This window comes from Vigna angularis, chromosome 3, assembly GCF_016808095.1.
Source record: "Vigna angularis cultivar LongXiaoDou No.4 chromosome 3, ASM1680809v1, whole genome shotgun sequence".
NCBI lineage: Eukaryota > Viridiplantae > Streptophyta > Magnoliopsida > Fabales > Fabaceae > Vigna > Vigna angularis.
Genome location: NC_068972.1, coordinates 42,370,510 through 42,395,046, shown reverse-complemented (window position 1 = coordinate 42,395,046; position 24,537 = coordinate 42,370,510). Strand labels below are relative to the sequence as shown.

At 35.3% G+C, this 24,537-nt stretch overlaps 1 protein-coding gene across 8 annotated transcripts; it reads left to right on the top strand.

Annotated features, from left to right (window-relative positions):
- The first annotated feature begins 2,493 nt into the window (after positions 1–2,493).
- LOC108325952 (cleavage and polyadenylation specificity factor subunit 3-II) lies at positions 2,494–23,223 on the top strand. 8 transcript variants are annotated; one of them, XM_052874215.1, is made up of 14 exons: positions 2,494–3,383; positions 4,544–4,589; positions 4,667–4,844; positions 5,597–5,669; positions 6,351–6,468; positions 6,772–6,845; positions 10,096–10,232; positions 11,079–11,142; positions 12,098–12,163; positions 12,622–12,691; positions 19,172–19,276; positions 20,234–20,375; positions 21,799–21,895; positions 22,538–23,223. In XM_052874215.1, the coding sequence occupies exons 2-14, from the start codon at positions 4,565–4,567 to the stop codon at positions 23,000–23,002; spliced, it is 1,614 nt and encodes a 537-aa protein (XP_052730175.1). In that variant the 5' UTR covers positions 2,494–3,383; positions 4,544–4,564; the 3' UTR covers positions 23,003–23,223. The 8 variants fall into 8 exon arrangements, with proteins under 8 accessions (XP_052730175.1, XP_052730176.1, XP_052730180.1 ...); XM_052874216.1 differs by lacking the exon at positions 4,544–4,589; XM_052874222.1 differs by lacking the exons at positions 2,494–3,383; positions 4,544–4,589 and adding an exon at positions 4,935–5,058 and having other exon boundaries at positions 4,704–4,844.
- Positions 23,224–24,537: the final 1,314 nt, after the last annotated feature.

Here is a 24,537-nt window from a genome sequence, read left to right as displayed (position 1 = left end):
TCGACGTTTTATATCCTTTTAACGTCGAATTACAATTCTAAATGACATTTAATAATTGCATTTATTTACAAAAATGTCACCAGTCATTTTTAACTTTGGCTATTCAATGGTTAGACGTTAAACACATGATGTTATACGTTGTTTTTGTACTAGTGAACGGAATAATAATATGAAAACAACATAGGATGAAAACACAAAGACTTTGAACCAAAATCCCCAACACATAAAACCTTAGGAAAACACCTAGGATTTTAGGAAACTGAAAAACAGCTAAGTCAAACACCTAAACGCAATGTTAAACGATTATCAAGTCAAAAGTGTTTAAGAGAGTTGAAGCTAAATGCGTAAAGCTTATCATACTTAAAGGGTATTCAATTTAGCTATCGAGAAAACAAAACAATGTCAAGACAATGTCATTGACAAAACACATTAAAAGACTAAAACTTAAAACACAAGAAGTGTTTACTCTGCCTAAACGATACCATGAGCTAAAACATTACTTCGTCAGACGATGAAGTCTTTAATCAACGCTTTGTATCTTTGGAAGAAAAGTTTACCTGTCAAACGCTATCTCAATGGTAGGAAATCAAAAAACACTTTGTTGTTCTAAGCAAAAGCATCAAATGACATTAAATGATCAACATTTAAAAGCAACAAAAGTGATAAGAAAAGACATATTTGTTGCATGCACAATCTACTATATTCTTTGCAGATGAGCTATTCTACATGCATTCACAAACTTCAAATCAACATATCAGAAGTGGACGTTAGAGACAAAAGAGATATTCATATAATGTTCTTTACTTGAGGCCATGTCTAAAAGAACGTACAACCTACTTCAAATAAAGGACTGAAAAAGCATATCTATTATGACAAGTTGATTTTATCCAACGACTGTTGTACACGAAGAAAGAGAAAACACAAGAATCAAGACCAAGAGCTTAGTCTAACGAACATACATCCAAAAAGCCTATAAATAGAAGAACTTTCAAATAAAGAATTAAGAAGATAACATACAACGAAATATTCATCATGAGAAGCGTTCAAAAGAAAAGAAAAGAAAAAGCTTAAGAAAAAGAATACACTTGAGCAGAAAAAGAGAAAAAGAGAAGAAAAGAAATACTCTCAAGCTTCATTGTTATTGATTGTAAGAAATAGAGCAAGAGAAAAGAGGGAAACACCTGCGAGTGTTTAGACTGCATTGTATTGTAATTACATCCTCTCTACAAGAGTAATAGTTTAAACGACTTATAAGCAATCTTTGATTGCAATTCTGAAAAGAATTAAAACACTTGTTGAACTCATTTGAGTTAAAGAAAATCTAGGCAAGGTTGCTTAGTACCAGCAATGGTGCAAATACTCATCCAATATAGGGTAATATGTGGTTATTTGCTGACTGAGACTAGAAGTGGTGAGAATACTCATTAAATCTTGGGTAACAAGTGGTTATTCGCTGACTGAGACCAAAAGTGATGAGAATACTCAGTTGTAATATTGTTGAAAATTATAGTGGAACCTTGTGCGGAGGAGACTGGACGTAGCTCATGTGGAGTGAATCAGTATAAAATATTTGTGCATTCATTTCTTCTCTTAACTAAACGTTTTTCTCATAAAACCTGTAGTTGTGCTCTTATTTCTAAAATACAGTAAGCTTCCAAGTTAAACGATTATTCTTAAACAAAGGAAGTTCTTACAAACTTTGTAATGTACATTATGAATAGCTCGACAAAAGCATTTCTTGTTGTAATCCTTTATCAGGTCGAGTGTCTAAGCGTTTAAAAAAAATCTTAAAGCTCGAAATCATGTTATATCAGAAGGGTTGCAAAAAGAATTTTTCCATTAAAACTATTCAACTCACCTTCTAGTGTTTTTCAGGTACTTTAGGGTTAAGTCTTCAGGTCCAAGTACTTGATCTGCAAACGTTCACTCACAAGTCCAAGTCTTGTCCGATTTGAGGAGCCTTCCGTGATCAAAGCTACTCTGATGGTACTTGCACAAGATATACTCTAACACTAAAGTCAAATTAACTTAGACAAAAAGCAATGAATGACCTACCTCTTTACCTCAAATTTCTATTTATAGATTTTGTGACGGACTTTTGATTAAAGTTGACCTAGTTATGTTGATTTACTTTGGTTCTATTTGGACCATTCGTTCTGGTGATTGATCGTTCAATCTGTTGTTGACTGTCTAGTCTGGTGATTTGTCGCCGACTTGATAGTTGACTGTTCGACTTGGTAGTTGGTCGTTCGGCTTGACAACAACCGTTTGATATGTTACTTGTCCTTACAAATTGATATCCTGCAGTTCGATCTAGTAGTTGACTGTTTGGGTTAATGATCCGATCATCCAATCAATTAGGTGACTATTTGGGTTAATGATTAGTCATTCAGTCTGTCAACACTCAATTTCGTCCGGATAACTAAATAATACAGGTCTTTTTTTTTATTTTATCTTATCTTATTTTATTTTATGATTTTAATTCCGCTTTTTATTATTATTATTTTTTATTTTATTATTTTATTTCGTTTTATTTGATTGGATTTTCTACATGAGTATTTTAAAAAACAAGACAAGAAAAAAAAAAAACCTTTTCTCCCTCACGCACACTGACACGTTCCTTTTTGGCTCTCCACTACTCTCCTCCTCTGACCCGTAACCACCCCAACCAAAAAGATCCATTCACTCCCAATTCCTCATCTTCATTAGCATCCACCATTCACTGGGACCCTTTTCTATTTTTTTTTTCCTACATCACGCACATCAAAGAGAAGGGGATTCTCCCACTAAACTTCACTTTTTTCCAATTAGCAAAAACCCTCAACCCAAGCTTCTGTTGCTCTCATTCCATCTCCACACCTCAGACCTTCAGCACCCACAAACCCATAGTCATCATCGCTCCCCGCGTCTCGTGACAGCAAGCGCCACCGGAAATAAAGTTAAGCCTTCATGCCTCTGTTCATCTTCATCATCAATCATCTCCAACCACCTAAATGATTCGAAAATGGAAATCCAATCGTAGCATCGAGAAGCAACACTCAGCGCGCGCGACACCATCTTCTCCTTCATCGCTCCATCACAGTTTCACTATCTCGCGTGAACAGCCAACACCGTACCTTGGGTCTCGCCGTCGCTCGCCCTCAGCCGGTCGGAGTGGCCGTTGTCGATGCCATTCAAACCGGAGGGATCGCGTCTCCCACTGACTCCTCGTTCTGCCAGTGAGGTCGTCGTCGTTCACCGAGACCGTCACCGTTATCACTGGCGCCAAATCTGGAGCTCCCCCTCTCGACTCCGTTTTCCCTTAGTGGAGAGGAAAACCCTAACATTCTAAGCTGGAGATAAAGGGGTTTGGACCTGCACCAAAACTTGCGTGTGACACCCTGGTTTACACTCTACACCCTTTTGCTCTTATTGGATTTTAGTATCTGCAATCTTATTTTTATTTTCTTAATTATAATGTTTTTTTATATTTTATTATTATCTTCGCGTGCTTCATAATTTTAGCCCCAAATCCCTATGTCTTGTGCTTTATTTATGTTTACTTGTCTTTATTTTATTTGTTACGTATTGATCACTGTATATACATTCTTAATTGCTCACTGCATTCACATTTTACTATTCCTTCACTGCACTAATTGTCTTATTATTATGCGGATGATTTTATTGTGTATTTTAAAATTTTATTTATCTTTTTTTTATGTTATAAAAAATCACAAAAAAAATACAAAATTACAAAAATTTTAAAAAATAAACTGAATATAGTTTTAATGTGTTTTCTGTTTTGGACGTTGGTTTTTTCTCTATGTAAATATTATTATGATGTTATTGTTTTATTTTAAATATTTTGGTAAATAATTTTTTTATTAAACCTTATGTAAACCTTATTATGATGTCAACATTCAATCTCATCCAGATGAAAAATAAAAATATTAAAAGAATATATAAATAATAAAAGTAAAAGAAAAAAAGAAAAAAAGAAAAAATAAATTAATAATAATAATTATAAAAAGTGTAATGTAATATTTTTTAATTAAAGAAAATTAATTAAAAAATAGATTATTTTGCAATAGAAATTTAAGAATGCATAAAGCAAATCAAAAAAAGAAAAATAAAAATTTAATTAAAAATTATTTGGCTTATTTTATTTTATTTATTTCTTTGTTTTTTATTTGGGCTTCACGGCCCACTTTCTTTTTTTTCTAAGCACAATGGAATGTGGTGTTTTGTTCTTCCCTCAACACGTTTTTTTCACGTTTTGGCAATTTGGAGGGAAGTATAACACATTTGTTAAAAACAATGATTATAAAAAACAGGTCACAAGGAGGGAATGAAAAGGGGAGTATGATATAAGCTTACCGGGGAAGAAAATAACTTCTTGAATTATTATTTTATACTCTTTTATTTATTTATATTTTCAAAAATTTAAATTTAAAAAATTTAAATTTAAAAAATAACATCATCCATTGAGCCACAGACAACACTCCTAGGTAGCAGTATATTTAACCCTTGTGAGGCGTAATCCAAACTTTGCTGTTTTGAACAGAGACTCAGAGCAAACACATTCATGGCGATTGAAACGCTAGTGTTAGGTATTCCCTTGTTCATATTCCCCCTCTTATGGTGCAAGAACACGAATCAACCTTACCCCTACATGATTTGTTTGCAGGCGCTGGTCAAGAAGTTGGGAAGAGCTGCGTGGTGGTAACCATGAATGGCAAACGAATCATGTTTGATTGTGGAATGCATATGGGGTTCTTGGACCATCGTCGTTACCCTGATTTCACCCTTGTCGATCCCAATCAAGATTTCAACTCTGCCATTACTTGCATCATCATCACCCACTTGTTTGTGTCACTCCATTATGAATTTTCCTGTTTTTAATTATTATGATGTTAAACTATTCTCTTGATTGGTATTGGTTTCTGCGTTTTAAGTTTCAGTCTCTAAACGAGAAAATTGCAAGTTTTATCAGTGCCACCGGAAAGTTTTGTAACATCTTTACGATGTTGGAAGGTTGTTGTCTAGCTCTGATGTCAATACAAAAGAGAGACTGAAATTGTAAGTTGTAGTCCTTTGGTAAGATTAACATTAATATTGGAGAAAGATAATTGTGATGTTCTAATTTTAAAATCGTTATTGTCTTATAAACAACACAAAAAACTATCTACTACCATGTTGATAAGTTTAGATTGAACATCTACTGTCTAACCCTTGCATTGTCTTACTTTGCTGTGACAGTTCTTCTATTATTCCTATTTCTATATGTAGAGATTCTTTGTATGTGTTACGCGTTGGTCTGTATATAGAACCTTCTATGATACACATTATTTCTTTCACTCTTATTCTTGTTTTTTCTTGTGATTGTCCTAAGAATCTAACAATAACAACATTTCGTTTTGTAGAATTGCTACAAAACTTTCTGAGAATGATTAGCCACTACAAGATTTTATGTAGAGGCTAAAACTTGCCATTTTCTCGTAGAGACTAAAATATAAAATGGAGACAACAATTTGGAGAGAATGAAAGAGTTTAACCTCCTCACCCTTCTTGTTATTAGCATTTTGACGTTGCCTTGTCATTTCAAAAATTTCGGCAGTCATTTGGATCATGTTGGCGCTTTAGCTTACTTCACAGAAGTTTGTGGGTATAATGGACCAATTTACATGACGGTGAGTCCTTTTTCTGCTACATGTTTGATGAAATGTTTACCTGAACATATACAATAGTTTGTGGAATTGTCTAATATAGCAGAATTTGAATATTTGTACTAAAATATTTGGGTTTAATTTAGCTATAAACTTTTACTGTGCTTCACTGATTTTTTTTGTTCCTACCCCCTGCTTAAAAGAACCATAATTTGATCCTTTTTCAAAACTCTTCATAGAACAGCCCGCTTTTGTTTTCTCAAGTTGCAAATATTTTTATCCTTGATGCCGTTTTGTGTTTAAATTCCCATGTGAAAAATGAGCTTAGTTTTGGTCTTTCCATGTATAAAATTCTGCATTTTGATTGGTTGTATAGTTTTTCGTTTTATTTCCTATTAGAAAAATACTCTTACCTTATAAATTATGGAAACGTGGAGATCTATTTCCACACACACACATATATATATTTATTTAGTGACAAAAAAAAATACAACTTTTTCATGCGGGGCCTAACACAAAAAACAAGTCTAGGGGAGCAAGATTATAATATCAATGAAACTTTGAATACACATTTTTGAAAACATATTTAAATTTTTGAAAATAGGAAAAAAAGAAGGTGAAACTAAATGGACCGATAAGCATTAGCTTCCAAGTCATAATTCTACTTTAGTAAATTTAACTTGAGTTTTATTTGATTTTAAACAGTACCCAACAAAAGCTTTGGCTCCTTTGATGTTGGAAGACTATCGCAAAGTGATGGTTGATCGGCGGGGTGAGGAAGAGCTATTCTCATCTGATCAAATTGCTGAGTGCATGAAGAAGGGTAATGTAGGATCCACTTTTTATTTAAAGTACCCCATCTATAGGTTGGTTAGACAACTATTACTTTAAACATGCCACTAGGAATATTGGTGCCTATTCTAGTTTTGACTTTGTTGAACTTTGAATTGTGTGCAGCTGTTGTATTAGGGATTTTAAGTGGAGGAAAAAGATTAATCTTTCAGCCTATAAACGTGCCATTTAAGTTTTGTTTTTTCAAATTGATAAATCTTGGTAGATTTCATTTACATGATTTACATTTTTGTTTGCATTTTAAAATTGTAATTTAATTTGATTCCATGTGCAGTTACTGCTGTTGATTTGAGGCAAACTGTACAAGTAGATGAAGACTTGCAGATACGTGCCTATTACGCAGGACATGTAAGGCTTGTGACTTCATCTCTTTAGTCATGTTTACTGTTCTGAAAAAAGTATAGCATCAGATGTTGGTGAAATTTTTTACCATAAAAGTTCTTTTTTAGTTTTTGTGTTTATAAGGTGAAAGAGGATAAGATGCTGAAAAATTGAAAAATCAAATCTTTAGCTAGACGACAATCATAATAAAATAAAAATTATGGTAATCACTTGAAAGGATTAGTATGAAAGAAAGATTTTTATTCAATTTGATTCATTTGAAATAGTACATTAGCATCTATATATACAAAACTCTAACCCTAAAGTAATAATTACAAAATGATCTCTAGAACTTTCTACCAGCTTCTAACAACTTCTAACAACCTCTAGTAGAACATTTAATATCTTACTAACAACACTCTCCCTCAAGTTGGTGAATGATCTATCATTCCTAGCTTGCATGTGAGATCATGAAATCCCTCAATGGGAAGATCTTTTGTGAACAAATATAAATATGCTTATTGATGCCCAAATGGAACATATGAAGTAATGATAACACCACTATCTAGTTTTTCTTCAATAAAGTGTCGATATATCTTTATGCGTTTGATACTAGAGTGGATTGTGAGCAATTCTAATAGCTGACTTATTATCACAATAAATAATCATAGGTTCTTCATATGTCACTTTAAGATCATTTAGAATAATTCTCAGCCATAACAATTCACACACTCCATGTGCCTAGCTTAGAATGCAGCCTCTGCACTAGACCTTGCAACAACATTTTGTTTCTTAGTTCTCCAAGTTACCAAATTTCCACCTAAAAACATACAATATCCTGAGGTGGATTTCCTATTTGTGATAGACCCTTCATAATCTACAATAATATACACTTCCATTTTTAATTTTTCATTCCTCTTGAACAATAATCCCCTCATTGAACTTTTCTTCAAATATTGAAGGTTTTGTTTATAGCTTGTAAATGTCTCTCCCTTGGATCATGCATGAATTGACTAATTATACTAACACCCTAGGCTATGTCAAGTCTTATGTGAGCTAAGTAAATGAGCTTCCCTACAAGTTTTTGATATTAGCCTTTGTTCACAATAGAACTGCCTTCATCACTCCCAAATGCCATGGTTTTGTTCTATAGGAACTCCATTGGTCTTACAATTAAGATTACCTGTTTCTTTGAGAAGAACAAGAACATACTTTCTTTAGAAGATAAATATGCCTTTCTTCAAGTAAGTAACTTCTATCCCGAGGAAGTACTTTAATTTTCCTAGATCCTTCATTTCAAACTGAGCAACAAGCTTTTCTTTAAAGATTTGTTTCTTGTGTTCATCATTTTTTGCAACAATCATATCATTTCAACATAGCCCAAGAGTAGAGTAAGTTTTCCTTATGAGAAATGTTTGATGAACAAAGTATGGTTACCTTGACTTTGTCGATATCCCATGTAGATCATAACTTGAGTGAGTCTACCAAACCAAGCATGGGGTGATTACTTGGGTCCTACAAGGCTTTCTTCAACCTACATACTTTATTCCCTTTGTCAATAGGCTTAAAACCTGAAGATATTTCAATATAGACTTCTTCCTCTAATTGTCCATGCAAGAAAGCATTTTTCACATCAAATTGTAATTCCCAACCAAAATAAGCTGCCAATGAGAGACTAATTCTAATAATATTCATTTTTGCCACAGGAATAAATGCTTCCTCATAATCAGCACCATAAGTTTGAGTAAATCCTTTAGCAATTAACCTTGCTTTGTAATGTTCTAGTGCGCTATTAGATTTATACTTTACATTATAAATCCATTTGCTTCCTACGACCTTTTTATTAAGTGTCCTGTTAACAATTTCCCATGTTTGGCTTGTTTAAGGCACTCATCTCTTCATTCATGGCTCGAACCCAATTCTCATCCTTCAATGCTTCTTGAACTGAAGTAGGGACTCTAAGTGCATCAATGGTAGAGAGGAAACTCTCGTACTACATAGATATGTTTTTAGAAGTCACAAAATGAGAAATAGGATACCTGGTACAAGACTGAGTTCCATTTCTCAATATAATGTGTAAGTCATCAAGTTTAGGTTCACAATTCATATTCATGGAGCAACCTCTTGGGTTTGTTGCTCAAAGGGAGTTTGTTTGGTTTGTAAGTTGTGCTGCTCTCTCTGTGGTTTGAAGCAATCTCCTTGTTCAAGGTTTGGAAAGTGTTGGAAGTCCCACATCGACTAGAGATAAGGCCAATTTAGTGTATATAAGTGGGTGCAAACCTCACCCTACAAGCCGGTTTTGTGGGGTTGAGTTAGGCTTAAAGTTCACTTCTAACATGGTATCAGAGTCATGGTTAGAGCCTATCCTAGCGATAATTTGTTGTTTGTTGGACATATTGTTCCACCCGCTATCGGACCTCCCATTAAAATGTCTAATCCCACGCTCGAGATGTATATACCTCGGCGTGAGGGGGTGTGTTGGAAGTCCCACATCGACTACAGATAAGGCCAATTCAATGTATATAAGTGGGTGCAAATCTCACCTTACAAGCCGGTTTTGTGGGGTTGAGTTAGTCTTAAAGTCCACTTCTAACAGAAATTTCAACCACATTGTTCAATCCTTTGGACTGACACATAGTAAGGCAGACTGGCCTTTTCTATTGTCGCATCACACATCCCTTGGGATATTGCATGCACCTTGTTCTAAGTCAAGGTTCCTATACCTATTGGCTCATCTGAGAAAAATTGTTAAAGAATTTTTTACTGAGTTTGTTGGATTAAATGACCAACTTGAAGATGTGTTGACCAAATCCTTAAGGAGACCTCAGATTGAGTTCATTTGTTCCAAGTTTGATACATACAATTTGTATGCTCTAACTTGAGGGAGAGTATTAGAATAACTACTAAGTCTATGTATGTTAGAGTAATTATTAAAGTCTAAAAGTAGGGAGTAGTGTGTTGGGAACTACTTCCAGTTGTACCTTTATCTGTACTTAGGGGCCAAGGGCAGTCTTTTGATCTTTCATGTTCATTAGCTTAAGGGGGAGTGTCTAGTTAGGAGAGAAGATATTATTAATTATTGTTAAAATATTGTAGGGATATAAAGAATTATTATTAATTATTGTAATTATTTCTAAGATGGTAGAGTTCTCTATATAATGTACTCCATTGTACTGTTTGGATTAAGAAATAGAATCAGAGTTTTCTAACTTCTTATAGTAGATTTTCCTTCCTTCAATGCCTTTGTTTTAGTACTTAAGCACATTGTTTTGATAAGGTTATTGGAGCTGCAATGTTCTATGCAAAAGTAGGAGATGCAGAAATGGTTTATACTGGAGACTACAATATGACACCGGATAGACACCTTGGAGCAGCTCAAATTGATAGATTACGACTTGACCTTCTTATAACTGAGTAAGAACATCATTGGTTGTATAAATGAACCTTATAACAAAGTTATCAATATTGTAGTGTCAGTGATAAATCTTCTTTTCTTGTTTATCTTTTACTCCATTTTCTACAATTATTTTAAGTTTTGAACATACTTTTCACAGACTATTTATCTGCATGCATTATCATTACTGACTCATTCTCATATTGATATTACTGTTAGAAATGCGAATTATTCCTTTTCTAGTACCTAATAGCCTAAACTTTTGAGATGTTGGTTCTTGAATTGTTCAAACCATATGTGACCAAGAGGTCATGTGATCAATTATTTTTGTCTTATTTTTTCATTATTACTGTTTTGAGGCAAAATCCGTTTAATTATTATAATTCCCATTACTTCATCACTTGCATGGTATTCCAACAGTTCCAGTAATAAACATCATTGGTTTTATTTCTATTGAGTAAATTCTTCATCCGTGCCTAAGAGGCATCATCGTAATTGTAAAAGAATGAGTTTCTGCCCATATGAAATGTAAACCAAAGTTGTGAAATTTTTGGATCTTTAAACTGAATTCTCTGGTATTTGTTAGCTGTTTGGATGAAGGATTTTGTGGCTAACTACCTATGTCAGATATAAAATTTGATAGATTAGTACAGTCCATGGTAGTTTTTCATAAACATTATGCAATTGTCTTATGTTACCAAGGTACAGTAATTTATCTGTGTTATCGTCACTTTCTTTCCTCTTTTTGCTTAATGGTTTAATGGGTTTTAAATGCATGAATCCTATATTGGATTTACTGCTTGAAGTTATAAGATTGATTTTCTTGGATACATTTTTTATATGATTCTAAAAGAAAATAATTTCAGATCCACATATGCGACTACAATTCGTGATTCAAGATATGCTCGAGAGAGGGAATTCCTCAAAGCTGTATGTATTTGCAATACTTAATTTATGATGTGATGCTGCTTGTGGAATATGATGTCTTGTTTTCTTTCAGACATTTCTTTAAAAAAAAACTTTGTTGATCTCACTTTCCCTGTCCTTTCTTGTCATACTTTTGCTATTATTACTTTAAGAAAAAAAATGTGTAATATGATGATGAAATTCTGAATAGCTCAGCACTTAGTGATCTAGCTCAGGGTCCAGAAGAATAACCCAAAGCATGACTCAGCAGGAGTTCGGGCCTGTATCCCTTTTCTCCATTAAGGTCCAATAAAGGAGAGTGCACATAGCATTGGAGGTTAGGCTGCCTTTGGGCCCACTAGAGAGGCACACATGGTTTGGCCATTTGAGGAGAGGAGCGCGTGACTTAAAGAGCAAGGAAGAGAGTGCAACACATCTTGAGCTTCTAGAACAGGGTCACATTCAGCATTAGGCACGTGTGAAATATGTAACTCATAGATCAATAATTAGTGGCACCAAATTAAGGAGCTAATTAGGATTAGTTTAAATTTGAATTTCCCTCCTCTTGCCTAATCAACCGGTCTCAAACTATAAATAGAGTGCCTTTCCTATTGCAAAGGTAGACTTGATTATTGAGTGTTGGAAGTCCCACAATGACTAGAGATAAGGCCACTTTAGAGTATATAAGTAGGTGCAAACCTCACCTTACAAGCGGAGTTTGTGGGGTTGAGTTAGACTTAAAGTCCACTTCTTAACATAGTATTAGAGCCATTGTTAGAGCCTATCCTAGCGATATTTGTTGTTTGTTGGACATATTGTTCCACTCGCTAATTTAGAGTATATAAGTGGGTACAAACCTCATCTTACAAGTCGGTTTTGTGGGGTTGAGTCTCTTTCAATTCTTGGCTTTTGTTTTTCAAAATGAACTCAATCCACCTACTCTGATGTTGGGTACTAATTTTCAAATTAAATTATTTAGGTTCATAAATGTGTATCATGTGGAGGCAAGGTGCTTATTCCAACATTTGCTCTTGGAAGAGCTCAGGTATTCTTATTATGATTGCCATTCATCTCACTGTTTGTAATTTATCCTTCCCTTTGTTATAGCTGATGGATGAAGTCCAAGCAACTATTTCTCTTATAAATTCTAAGTTTGTGTTTGGTTCAACATATTTTGAAGAAATTATCACTTATTCTTGCTTGTATTTTTCGGAGATCATTGGAAAATTAAATGATAATTTCCTAGAATTTAAGCTGTCCCACACAAGCACTTTATACTTATATATATATATATATATACATACATACATACATACATACATATATATATATATATATTAATTAATTAATTTAAAAGACTTGACAAAAGAACAATTTCACTAAGGTTATATTAATAAACCATGCCCACTCAAATTGATGTCTTTTAGTGACCAGTTCAATTTTCAAAACTATGATATATATGTTGTGGTTGTCTTATATTCACGAAGCTGTTACAATATCTAGGAACTATGCATTTTGTTGGAGGACTACTGGGAACGCATGAATTTGCAGGTTCCTATCTACTTCTCAGCAGGTTCGTTTCAGCCTATAATTTTGTGTCAATGATCTTTCTTTGATCTATTGTTTTTGTATATATAAACTATACATAATCATTTCACTATAATCCTTCCCATTTATAGAAAACAAGATTTTATCTTATTTCCTTAGTTTCACAATTACTTTTGTGAAGATATTATGTATATTCAATACATTAAATAAGGATCTGTCTTCTGCTCAGCACACATTTCGTTTTTTTGAAATCTCTGCTTTTTGTATATTTCGTTCATATCCTATAAAAAACAAGCATGAAGGGAGCAAGCTGGAATAAGAACCAATGAGGTTCTGGAAAATGTTTGATGATGAGAGCCTCATTGGGTGGGGCAGTTTCAGATGAATCAAAAAATGGAGATGACAGCAACCTAGTGTAATTAGTGAGGATCAACGGAGAAGGTTGGAGATTCCTTGGATGAAATCTCCCTGAATGATTTATTATGGAAACTTTTACATTCTGATTAAATAAAAATCCAGAATTTATAATTGCAAATATAGAAATATGTTTTGTTGGTTTATATTGTTAGAATATCAACACAATATCTTAGAGGGGGAGAATGATTATGATAGATTAAGAGACTTTTTTTAGTTTAGGGATTACTATGCTATTCAACATTCTGCCCCTACTTTTTGGATATCATAAAATATATTATTGTCATTATAATGATAACTTTCAATGTATACAGAGAAGTTGTCATTCTTCCCCTCCCAAATATATGAATAGCTATTGTTGTCAGTTTCTGTAATTATAATGATGATTTTCACTTAATTTTCAAAGAAGACAGTTATTATAACATAATTGTAAATATACACTTTAAAGAGATGTAGGGGAAGACAACATAAACTCTGATTCTCATTTCTTAGTTTGAAACAAGTAGAAGAGGTTATTTAATCACCCTAGAGATCATTATTAATGAAATAACGACTCTTTGTATCCCTAATATATCTTAATATTAATATTTACTGTATCTAATAATATCTTCTCATAGCTCAACACTTTCCTTCAAGTTGGTACATGGATGTTAGATGTCCCACATCGACTAGAGATAAGACTAGTTTAAAGTATGTAAGTGGTTGCAAACCTCACTTTACAAATTGATTTTGTAAGGTTGACTTAGGCTTAAAGTCCACTTCTTAACATGTTATTAGAGCCATTGTTAGAGTCTATCCTAACGAGATTTGTTGTTTGTTGATTATTGTTCCACCTGCTATCGGACCATCTATTGATGTCTAGTTTCACGCACAATATGTATATATTTTTGTCTGAAGGGGGTGTGTTGGAAGTCCCTCATCCACTAGTGATAAAGCCAGTTTAGAATATATAAGTGAGTGCAAACCTCACCTAATCAGCCAATTTTGTAGGATTTAGTTAGGCTTAAAGTCTACTTCTTAACATGGTTTCAGAGCCATTTTTAGAGTCTATCTTAGCGAGATTTGTTTGTTGGGAATATTGTTCTACCTGTTATCAGGCCGTTATCGGACCATCCATTAATGTCTAGTTCCACGCTCGAGATGTAGTTTGATAGGTTCCTGAATTGGGAACCTAATCAAAGACTCTCTCACTCACCAAGAAGACACAAGAAAGAGAGAAAACTGAATATTATTTCCAGTAAGAGTGTCTGTACAGTACAGGAAGAATTCAGAGGCTTAACCCTCTTCACAGGTTTGTCCACAATCAATGTACTAAAAAACTCCTCCCTTCTAACTATCCAAACAATCTATTTATACATTTTCTCTACCTTCTATCCTAATCCCATTTCCCATTATACCCTTATATCCCAAATACCCTATATCCTAACATTACACCCCGCTGCAGAACAACCTTGTCCTCAAGGTTGGAATGGGGAAGCTTGGTCTCATGGCTCCTCTTCCTCATCGGGTTACCATATGAAGGAAACCCACTGGCTTTGCCCTTCAATTCAAGTCAGGGGCTTGGGCGGTGGCAAATTTTCCTCTTCTTCTTCGACCAAGATCAACATTCGCAATCCCTGCTCTGGACATCAATGACCTGGGCTGAAAGGCCCTCCACACCGGAAGCATCTTCCCTCTTCTCTCCTTTTCACGTACTCCGAATATGGTAGGTTGCGGGTATTCCTTTCCCTCCGGTCGCCAGTGGTTCTTGCGGCGCCGCCTCCGGGGGTCGCCTCTTTCTTCACGGAATCGACACTTTCCGCGGCCCCTCCTTGACTCTGCGTATTGCGTTGGATTTCTACTCGCGCCACCACCCCCGCCGTTCATCCCCACGAACTCTGGTTCTTGGGCGCCGATCCCCCTCCCGTCTTCGTATGCGCACCTAATTTCTCCACATCACGCGTGACTCGCATGGTTGTCATCAAGTCTTGGGGATCATGTGGCCTGACATGGTCGCCCACCTCCTCCTGGAGTCCTGCCATGAAGTAGCCCAGAATCTGTTCCTTTGGAATTTTGGTGGTTTGCCCCACCAACACTTCGAACTCTCTTACGTATTCCTCCACCGTCCCGACCTGTGTAATGGCCGATAGCCTCTCATACACCGTTCCCCGTGTTCCTCCCCCGAACCTAATCCCCAAAGCTCTCTTCAACCCTTCCCAAGAATGATTCTTGGTTTTCTCTCTCCAAAATCGAAACTAACTCCCAGCATACCCCTCCATACTAATGAAGGCCAGTTGTAATTTCTCGTCTTCGTCCACTCTCTGCGCTTCGAAGAACTTTTCTGCCCTACTGATCCCGTTCCACGATTCGCCACCTTCGAACACTGGTAACTCCACCCGTTTTCTCCAATTAATTTGTCCGTCCTGTCGCCCTTCTCCTCGTCTTCCTCTCTCCGCCTCCGGTCCGCCCTCGTTCTCGTTCACATAGGATTGACTTCCCTCTCGGCGTGGCCCGTGTGGGTCGCGATTGCGATCCCCTAACATCTTCAGGATCACTTGGATATCTTGGCGCATTGCTTCGTAATTTTGCCTCAATGCCCCGGTTTCATGCCGCAAGAACACCGTATCAGCCTTCGTCTCGGCTATCGCAATCTCTACCGCCTCCATCTGCCCTTCTACTGCCGCCACTCTTCCATCCATCATGCGCTACTTCACCTCTTCGAATTGGGATCCGACAGGTTGGACCAATTGATAGGTTCCTGAATTGGGAACCTAATCAAAGACTCTCTCACTCACCAAGAAGACACAAGAAAGAGAGAAAATTGAATATTATTTCCAGTAAGAGTGTTTGTACAGGAAGAATTCAGAGGTTTAACCCTCTTCACAGGTCATAACTTGTTTACAATCAATGTACTCAAAAACTCCTCCCTTCTAACTATCCAAACAATCTATTTATACAATTCCTCTACCTTCTATCCTAATCCCATTTCCCATTATACCCTTATATCCCAAATACCCTATATCCTAACATATTTACTTCTACGTTTGGGGGTGTGTTGGATGTCCATTGACTAGAGATAAGATTAATTTAGAGTATATAAGTGGATGCAAACATCACCTAACAAGTTGGTTTTGTAGGGTTGAGATAGGCTTAATGTCAACTTCTTAATAGATGTCAATCATTCTCAAGTTGCATGTAAGATCATGAAATTGTTGTATGGGAAGTCCCTTTATAAATAGTTGATGAAATGTCCATCTATCTCTTTGTGCTTGGTTCTATTGCTATGGAAAAAATTGTGAGCAATACTAATAGTTGATTTATTGTCACAAAGCAAAGTCATAGTACCTCAAATTCAATTATACACTCCAAGTTTGGTAAGTACATTTTGTATGCTCTAGTTTGAGGGAGAATTTCATAATTGTGTAACTTATCTGGATGGGTTATGTTGGAAGTCCCACATTGACTAAAGATAAGGTCAATTTAGAGTATATAAGTGGGTGCAAACCTCACCTTACAAGCCGGTTTTGTGGGGTTGAGTTAGAAGTAAAGTCCACTTCTTAACATAGTATCAGAGTCAGGTTAGAACTTATCCTAGTGATAATTATTATAATAGGTTAAATTATGCATAGACTTGAAAGGATTGATTTGAAAGAAAGAAGATTCTTATTTACTTAATTAATTTGAAATAGCGCACAACTTCTATATATAGAGAACTCAAATCCTAAAATAATAATTACAAAGAGATCTCTAGAATATTCTAACAACTTCTAGAAGCTTCTAGTAATACATTTAATATCCTACCAACAACTTTCAATAATGCATTTAATGTTCTACTAACAACACATAGTATTCCTATCTGACCTATTTGTGTAGCACCGATCATTACATTTTAGTATATTTTATGTAAGGAACTTCTATAAATGAATGAATGACCTAAGAGATGAATCACTCTCTTAAGCATATTTTCCTTACTTCTATCTCACTTAATATCTGATAGATATATTATATCTTTTATCTTTTAGTTAGTTTGTTATTATTTCTCATTTGTATTTTGGGCTTAGCCTATATTTCTTCTATTATAAATAGAGAACCCTATGTGTGTATTTAACACAAGGGAGATTAATTCAAATATAGTTTTTCACTATATTCAACTTGGTATCAGAGCAGGTTCTCTGATCCTCTTCTAGTGATCTCTGCCGGCGGCCGGCCGCCATGGCCGCCGGTAGCCCCTACAGTTTCAGTCGGCAGTCCATTTTCTCTTCTTCTCAGTGCAGCCAGTCGCCTCTGCCGTCGACTATCGCCGCTTTCCGCTGCCGTCGCTGCTATCGCTGTCGCCGCCACTTTCCGCCACCACTGCCGTCGCCACCGCCGGCCACCGTCACAGTTTCGACGGGTGACCTGCGGATCTGGACCGTCTCTTCGAGCGACGGCCAACCACGCCGGTTTTGAGAGCCAGTTGTCAGTCACCCGCCTCCACGCAGCGCTTATTTCCGGCCAGTCCGTCGTCGGCCGCCGGCCGCCGTCACAGTTTCGACCGGTGACCAGCAAATCTGAAGCGTCTCCTCGAGCGACGGCCAACCCCGCCGGTACCGGCGTCTGATTCTTCGCCACGCGCCGCTTCTATGTTCGCTGCGAACAGGCGCGTACAACTCACGCGCCGTCCTCTGGCCACTGAAAAGTCTCCGCGACACCTCCATAGCCGTCGTCTGGACCTCCTCTCTCTATTCAGATCCTCAGAGCAGCCATTGTTGCCATCTTCGTTTGTCCGCGCCGTTTGCCGCTGTCCGGCGCCGTTTTTCTGCTGTCCAGGCGTCGTTTGCCGCTGTTCGGCACCGTTTGCCGCTGTTCGGCACCGTTTGCCGCTGTCCAAGCGCCGTTTGCCGCTGTCCGGGCGCCGTATGCCGCTGTCCGGGCGTCGTATGCCGCTGTCCGGGCGCCGTATGCTTCCAACAACTGTAGGCCCCATCACCTCGTCAATTAGTGATGGCAGTCCCTGTAGTTTTGTCGCTTCCAGCCACTACAGGCCCCATCAGTGACGGCAATTTAGTCCCTACAGTTTTATAGCAGTCAACCGCCGCTGCAGTCGCTACCACCTCAGACAGACGCAACTGTGTCAGTTCTTCTTGGGCTAGAGTTAGCCCGATCTTCTTGTGATACACTGCTAAGTATCACCACTTGGGAGTTATCCAGCAAAGAATTTTGGACCTCCAACGTATCTTTGGATCTTTGATGCCTTCATTTCAGCATTATAGCTTAATATTTTGTTTCTGTTTTAGTGGTCCAGCAACTGTGATATTCCACATTTTCGCCCTTCACACTAAGGGGGAGTACGTTTCCAAGACACTGCAAGTCACATATATATGGGTGTAGTCCCTGCAGTTTTGTAGATTTCAGCTACTACTACCCAGCCATCATTGATGAGGATTTAGGGTAGTCCCTGCAATTTTGTAGCTCTTAGCTTTCAGCTACCACTGTTGATCCCGTCACTCATCCATCATTGATTGGAAATCAGTCCTTGCAGTTTGTCGTTGTCCACCACTGCTTTCCTTCATCCACTTTTGAAGTTGAAGTTTCACAAGCTGCTGTTAGTCCATCTATGTTTGCCTCTCACTCTTGAAGACAAATCATCTAGTTCAACACTGAGTTCATCTATTCCAAGCTTAGTTCATACAATTTGTATGCTCCAGCTTGAGGGGGAGTGTTAGATATATTATATCTTTTAGTTAGTTTGTTATTATTTCTCATTTGTATTTTGGGCTTAGCCCATATTTCTTCTATTATAAATAGAGAACCCTATGTGTGTATTTAACACAAGGGAGATTAATTCAAAAATATATCATTTAAAAAAGGGGAACAACTAATTCTACAAGCATAATGGTTTAGCTGATTATGCATTATTCTTTTACCAAAGCTTCTTGTGCTGCACGGTGCACTCTATGTAGGCTTGTGCAGAATAGTTTTTCTTGTCCTTTTCAAAAGAATCAGATTAAGATAATAAAATACAGCTTAGTTTTGTAATTTCTTGAGTTGTCTATTATTCATAGGATGTTTCTTTTTTCCATTAGTTGTTGGGTCTGTGCTTCATACTAATACTCCATTTCTTTTTTTCCAGGATTAACAATCCAAGCTAATGCGTATTATAAAATGCTTATTAGTTGGACAAGCCAGAAGATTAAAGATACATACTCTAAACATAATGCTTTTGATTTTAAGAATGGTAATTTCAATATTTTTTTATCATATCATAAATATTCTGTCTGGCATCGTTATGCATTCATATTTCCACTCACATCTGTGTACTGTTCCTTTTTTCAATGTTTGTTACATATCTTTAGTGCTGTGATACATAGCCTTGACGTTGCGACCATTCCTAAGTCAGAGATTATAGTTCTTTAATTAGTAATTGTAACAGTCTGCCAAAGCATTAATGAATTTGATATTTAAAGCATTAATTTCCTCATAGCAAAAAGGTGATGGCTTGGGGCTGATTTCGTTTTAATGGTAAAGGGTTTGATTATACTGGGCAAAAGAGGTGAAATGGCTAACATATGGTAGTTGACTGGCAGCTGTAACTGGTGTCCTAAAAGACTAGAAGTGAATAGTTGCTTTACAGGTTTTGTGAAAAGGAATTTCTGCCATCAGATTCCTAGGTTTGACATCTATATAACATATACCATAGCTAGACCTTTTGATGATATGAAATTTTAAATATTTTCTGTTCATATCTGGTGATGACAAAATTGAATTTGTTGAAAAGAAAAATAAATCAAACAAAAGGAAATTGGTCTATTCTTGTTTACAGTGTTTCTTTTCATTGTCTAACTATATATAAAATAACTATGGTGTGTCCTCAAACTTTGATTGGCAAGACGAAAAATATTGAGATAATTGTGTCATTGTTATGCTAGACCATCTTTAATCTCTTACGAAATTTTTATTGAAGTTTCACGGTCAGTTAGTAAAAGTAGAAGTCCTAATGGAGTATCATGGGGAAATATATGAAATTTTGCTAATATGGCATATATTATTTTTACTTTTAAACAAACTTATTCAAATGCATCCATATTGAAACTTTTTTGTGAAAACTCAAGAAATTAAGATTAGAGCTTTTGTTGCAATTATGTGTATTATCTGATAAGTTCTACGTCTCATTCATCTGGTTTGGGTGTTACAGTTCAAAAATTTGAAAGGTCTATGATAAATGCTCCTGGTCCTTGTGTTCTTTTCGCGACTCCTGGGATGATAAGCGGTGGATTTTCACTTGAAGTTTTTAAGCAGTGGGCAGTGTCAGAAAATAACCTTGTCACTTTGCCAGGGTACAATCCTATTTCTTCTTTTTCTTTACTTTATTTCTCTTTATATTAGCCACTTGATAGCACGATGAGCATAATGCAGATAAATGTTTCCTAAAACTAACTTGTCACATTGAATAGTATATGGATACGAAGCTATTTTAATACTGCCCTTTAATGATAAACATCACGCTTGACTAAAACTTCTGGTACATGCATATACATTGGTGATAGCATGTCACTCTAGGAAGTGACTGGTTCACATTTTTTGGATGGAAAGAAATTTAGAAATTGAAATGCAAATGATTGTTTTGGATGTGTACGAGTGAAATTGTTTTTTAAAAGCATAGGAATTATTTCACACGATTGTTTTAGATAAAAGTTAAAAATTTTACGTTCACGATTTCCATTATATTATTTATTTTACAGGTTGCAATTAAATCAATTTACTCACTAACTACTCAGCCCATCCATGCATAAATCCTTCATTTTACCCAAAAATTAAAAAAATTGAAGGATAAGATCATTTATTATTGGATGGCATATGGACCAACATATATCGTAATGTGTAATGCTTGAAGGGGCAAGCCTAGGTTGAGGTTTCATGATTTAGAGAGAACTCCTCAAATTAATGTATTAGAGACTGTTAGCAATTATAGTTTATTATTTCGTATTTTAACAGATTATAATAAGTGTATGATGTAAATATCCCTGAATGATAGGGATCTGATTATACCCCTGAATAATAGGGATTTGATTACATCAAGTGTTATTATTATATTCCCAAAATCAGTTTTCCTATCTTATGTACTCTTAGTAATAAAATTATTCAATTCTACCCTAATATTTGAGAGAGACTATTCAAAATTCTAACTGTTGGTTGTCATGCTTGACAAATAAAGAATCTAACTTATTTTTGATAATCAAAATATAATTTCAATTTCTATATCATTTATTTTCAATTAAAAGAAAATAAAACTACAGATTTTGTGCAAAGAAAGGACTTCGGTAAAATAATTAGACAAGTAAAAAAGAGGAAGGAAAAATAATAAAAACAGTGACAGAAAGTTGTGGATAAGGCGAAAGAGCACAAGGTAAAGATTGGTGAGAATTTGAGGGGAAACAAGGTGTCATACTAGTGGAAGTTGGTATTGCTTTTAGGTGTAACTACGGATTTTTGTTTTTTCTCTCATGTATAGTTTTTATGTTTTATTTTTTTATTTATTTCATGGTTATGTCTTTCTGCATTCTACACCATGGCACTACATGTATTCTGTGCATGGAGAGACTTTCCTTTGCCATTCGTTTTACTGTCTCTTAGTATTCTTTTTCTTTTTAAGCAAAATATGTATGAATGTATACCAGAAAAATATGATTGATCTATTCCATTTTCATATAATCGCAAACCAGTTGTATTCTGCTAGTCAGTTACTTTGTACTCTTGTAGGTATTGTGTGGCTGGAACGATAGGTCATAAATTAATGTCAGATAAGCGGGCCAAAGTTGATCTGGATGCTAAGACAAGAATAGATGTGCGATGCCAGGTAAATATTATTCCCTACCCAATTACAGGGAGATATATCTAGCAATTCATTATTTTTACGAACTTCAGCTTAAAGATGCTTCACATGGCATGGGTAGAAACAGAGTTAACAGCATGTACAAGTTGATAAATTTGCACATTGAAATTAGGAGAATAAACATCTTGACTTTCAGAGTATTACATTAGTCTAATTTCCTGAGCTTGGTGTTTGAGATGATGAGTATGCTTCTGACATGACCTTTTTCATATTAATATACAACTGAAACCATATTTCTTCTTTCACTTCTCTGTTCTGTAATAGAAAATTTTGTCCTCTTCTTGAGTTGATATTGGTACACTGGGCATAAACTGATTTTAAGTTTCATGTTCCACTTCAACTAACCTGTGCGCTGTCACCTATCAATGTTCCTCCTATTATCTTGAAATTTGGTTTTGAAGACTTGTTTGCTATAAAAATAAGACCAAGATGATATTGTAATACTGCTTAAATTTAAATTAGTGTCTTTCTAGTCTTGAATTGCTTGAATATCCAAAAACAAGAAAGCCTTGTAGTCTTCTGCTATATTGTACAAATTAGCATTGAAGGTAACTGCGTCATTTCATCTAGTTTCTGGTATAACTTCGACTCGTCTTAAATTGGCAGGTTCATCAATTAGCTTTTAGTCCTCACACTGATTCTAAAGGGATAATGGATCTTGTAAATTTTCTCACCCCCAAGCACGTTATTCTAGTGCATGGAGAGAAGCATAAGATGGCTTCCCTTAAAGAAAAGATTCATTCTGAATTTGGGATTCAATGTTATGATCCTGCAAACAATGAAACCATATGCATTTCTTCAACTCACTCTGTAAATGCAGAAGCCTCAGACACTTTCATTCGAAGCTGCTTGAGTCCAAACTTCACATTTCAGAAATGTAGTTCTGCGGACGCATGTAACTCTACTACGATAGGCAAGAGCTTAATGCCTATGGTCCAAGTTGAAGATGAAAGGGTATCAGAGGGAGTTTTTGTTGTGGAGAGGGGTAAAAAGCCAAAGATTGTACACAAGGACGAACTTTTGCTTATGTTGGAAGAACAGAAGCACGATACAATGAGCGGGACGTTCTGACATTGGTGACTCAATGGATAACTTAAGTGACAGGTGCTCTTAGCCTCATTTGTGCTTGCTAACAACTTGGTCAACTTCTACACGTCTTAACATTTATACACTCTCCAACTACCTATACCAATTAACTTGGTCATATTTAATGGTTCGTTGAACACAATCTAGTCAAAAAATTTCAAAAGAAAACTGTGTGCTCATTCATATAAGAAATCTCTTTACGTGACTCATGAGTATGGAAATTCTCTGTTTGGACGAAAGAATGAAATATATGTGAACTAAAAAATGTTGAGAATAAAAATATATTTTCATATATAATACACTCAAATCAGTTAATGAAACACTCAAAAATCACTCAATTTCGCAAATCCTTGCCTGCTCTTACTTTTAAATACGTAAAATCAAACATAAATTTATCCACGAATCCGTCTTTACCAATATTTGTAAACAGTGACTCATCCACACGCTAGCATAGCATTAGTAAAAAAAAACTTAATTACACGTTTTACTGTTCTCACATTATTATTTTTGTTTGAGAGGTTCGAGTTGTAGAAAGAAACACGAAAGATACAAGATTTACTGAAGATACCGTTTGTCTGGAAATAATGAATGAAAAGCTGAACCAATCATTACATCACTATAAACTTCACATTTCAAAAACCTAAAGTAAGTGCAAAAATGAATAAGTTTATCCTCCAGAGAAATTTATTATTGTTGTAAAAAATTGTGTCACATGTTTTGGAACCTGTTTGATACGTAAAGAGACATTACTAATTTTGGTTTAACCATTTTATCTTTTTTAATAATGAATTGTGGTGTGAATGAAATAAACGTGCGTGTCATGCACTTGAAAGAGGGTTGTTGAAGAAAGATCCGTTGAGACGACGTTGTTTGATTGGTTGATAAAAAGTTAAATAAGTTTTCCTTATACAATAAATTCATATTTAAAATTTGTTTAAAATATATGGTTTAATGATTATTTTGTAATTTTATCACCTAAGTTTTAAACATATTATCATCATATATTTTTAATTTTTTGGTGTTTTATTCATCTACAAAATACATAACAGTGTATTGTGAAAAGAAAAAGTTAAACGTAATTGTTATCAATTTTAGTAAAATAGTATCATTTTGATATTGTTTTTGTAAAAAAAGTTACATATGAACGTGTTGTTGGACTTTTATTAGTCAATAACTTTACTTTTTTTTATGGAATTATCTTTAAAATGTTTTCATTTAATTAAAAATTACTTTTAATGAATCTCTTATTTCTTTATATCAAGTTGCAAGACAGGGTAATTTAAAATAAAATATATATTCTTGAATAAAATTCATGTAATTGAAATACTACTAAATGTAATTCTTTTGGGGTTTATTGAATTTACTTGTATTTAAGATTTGAAAAAAATATAAACTAAGGTATTGCTTAAAATACTGGTTAAGAAGTTAATTTTTCTTTATTAAAAATCATATATAAACACGTTAAAAATAACATTATGTATCGTAATAAAAAATCTAACCCCAGGATATTCTACAGTTGA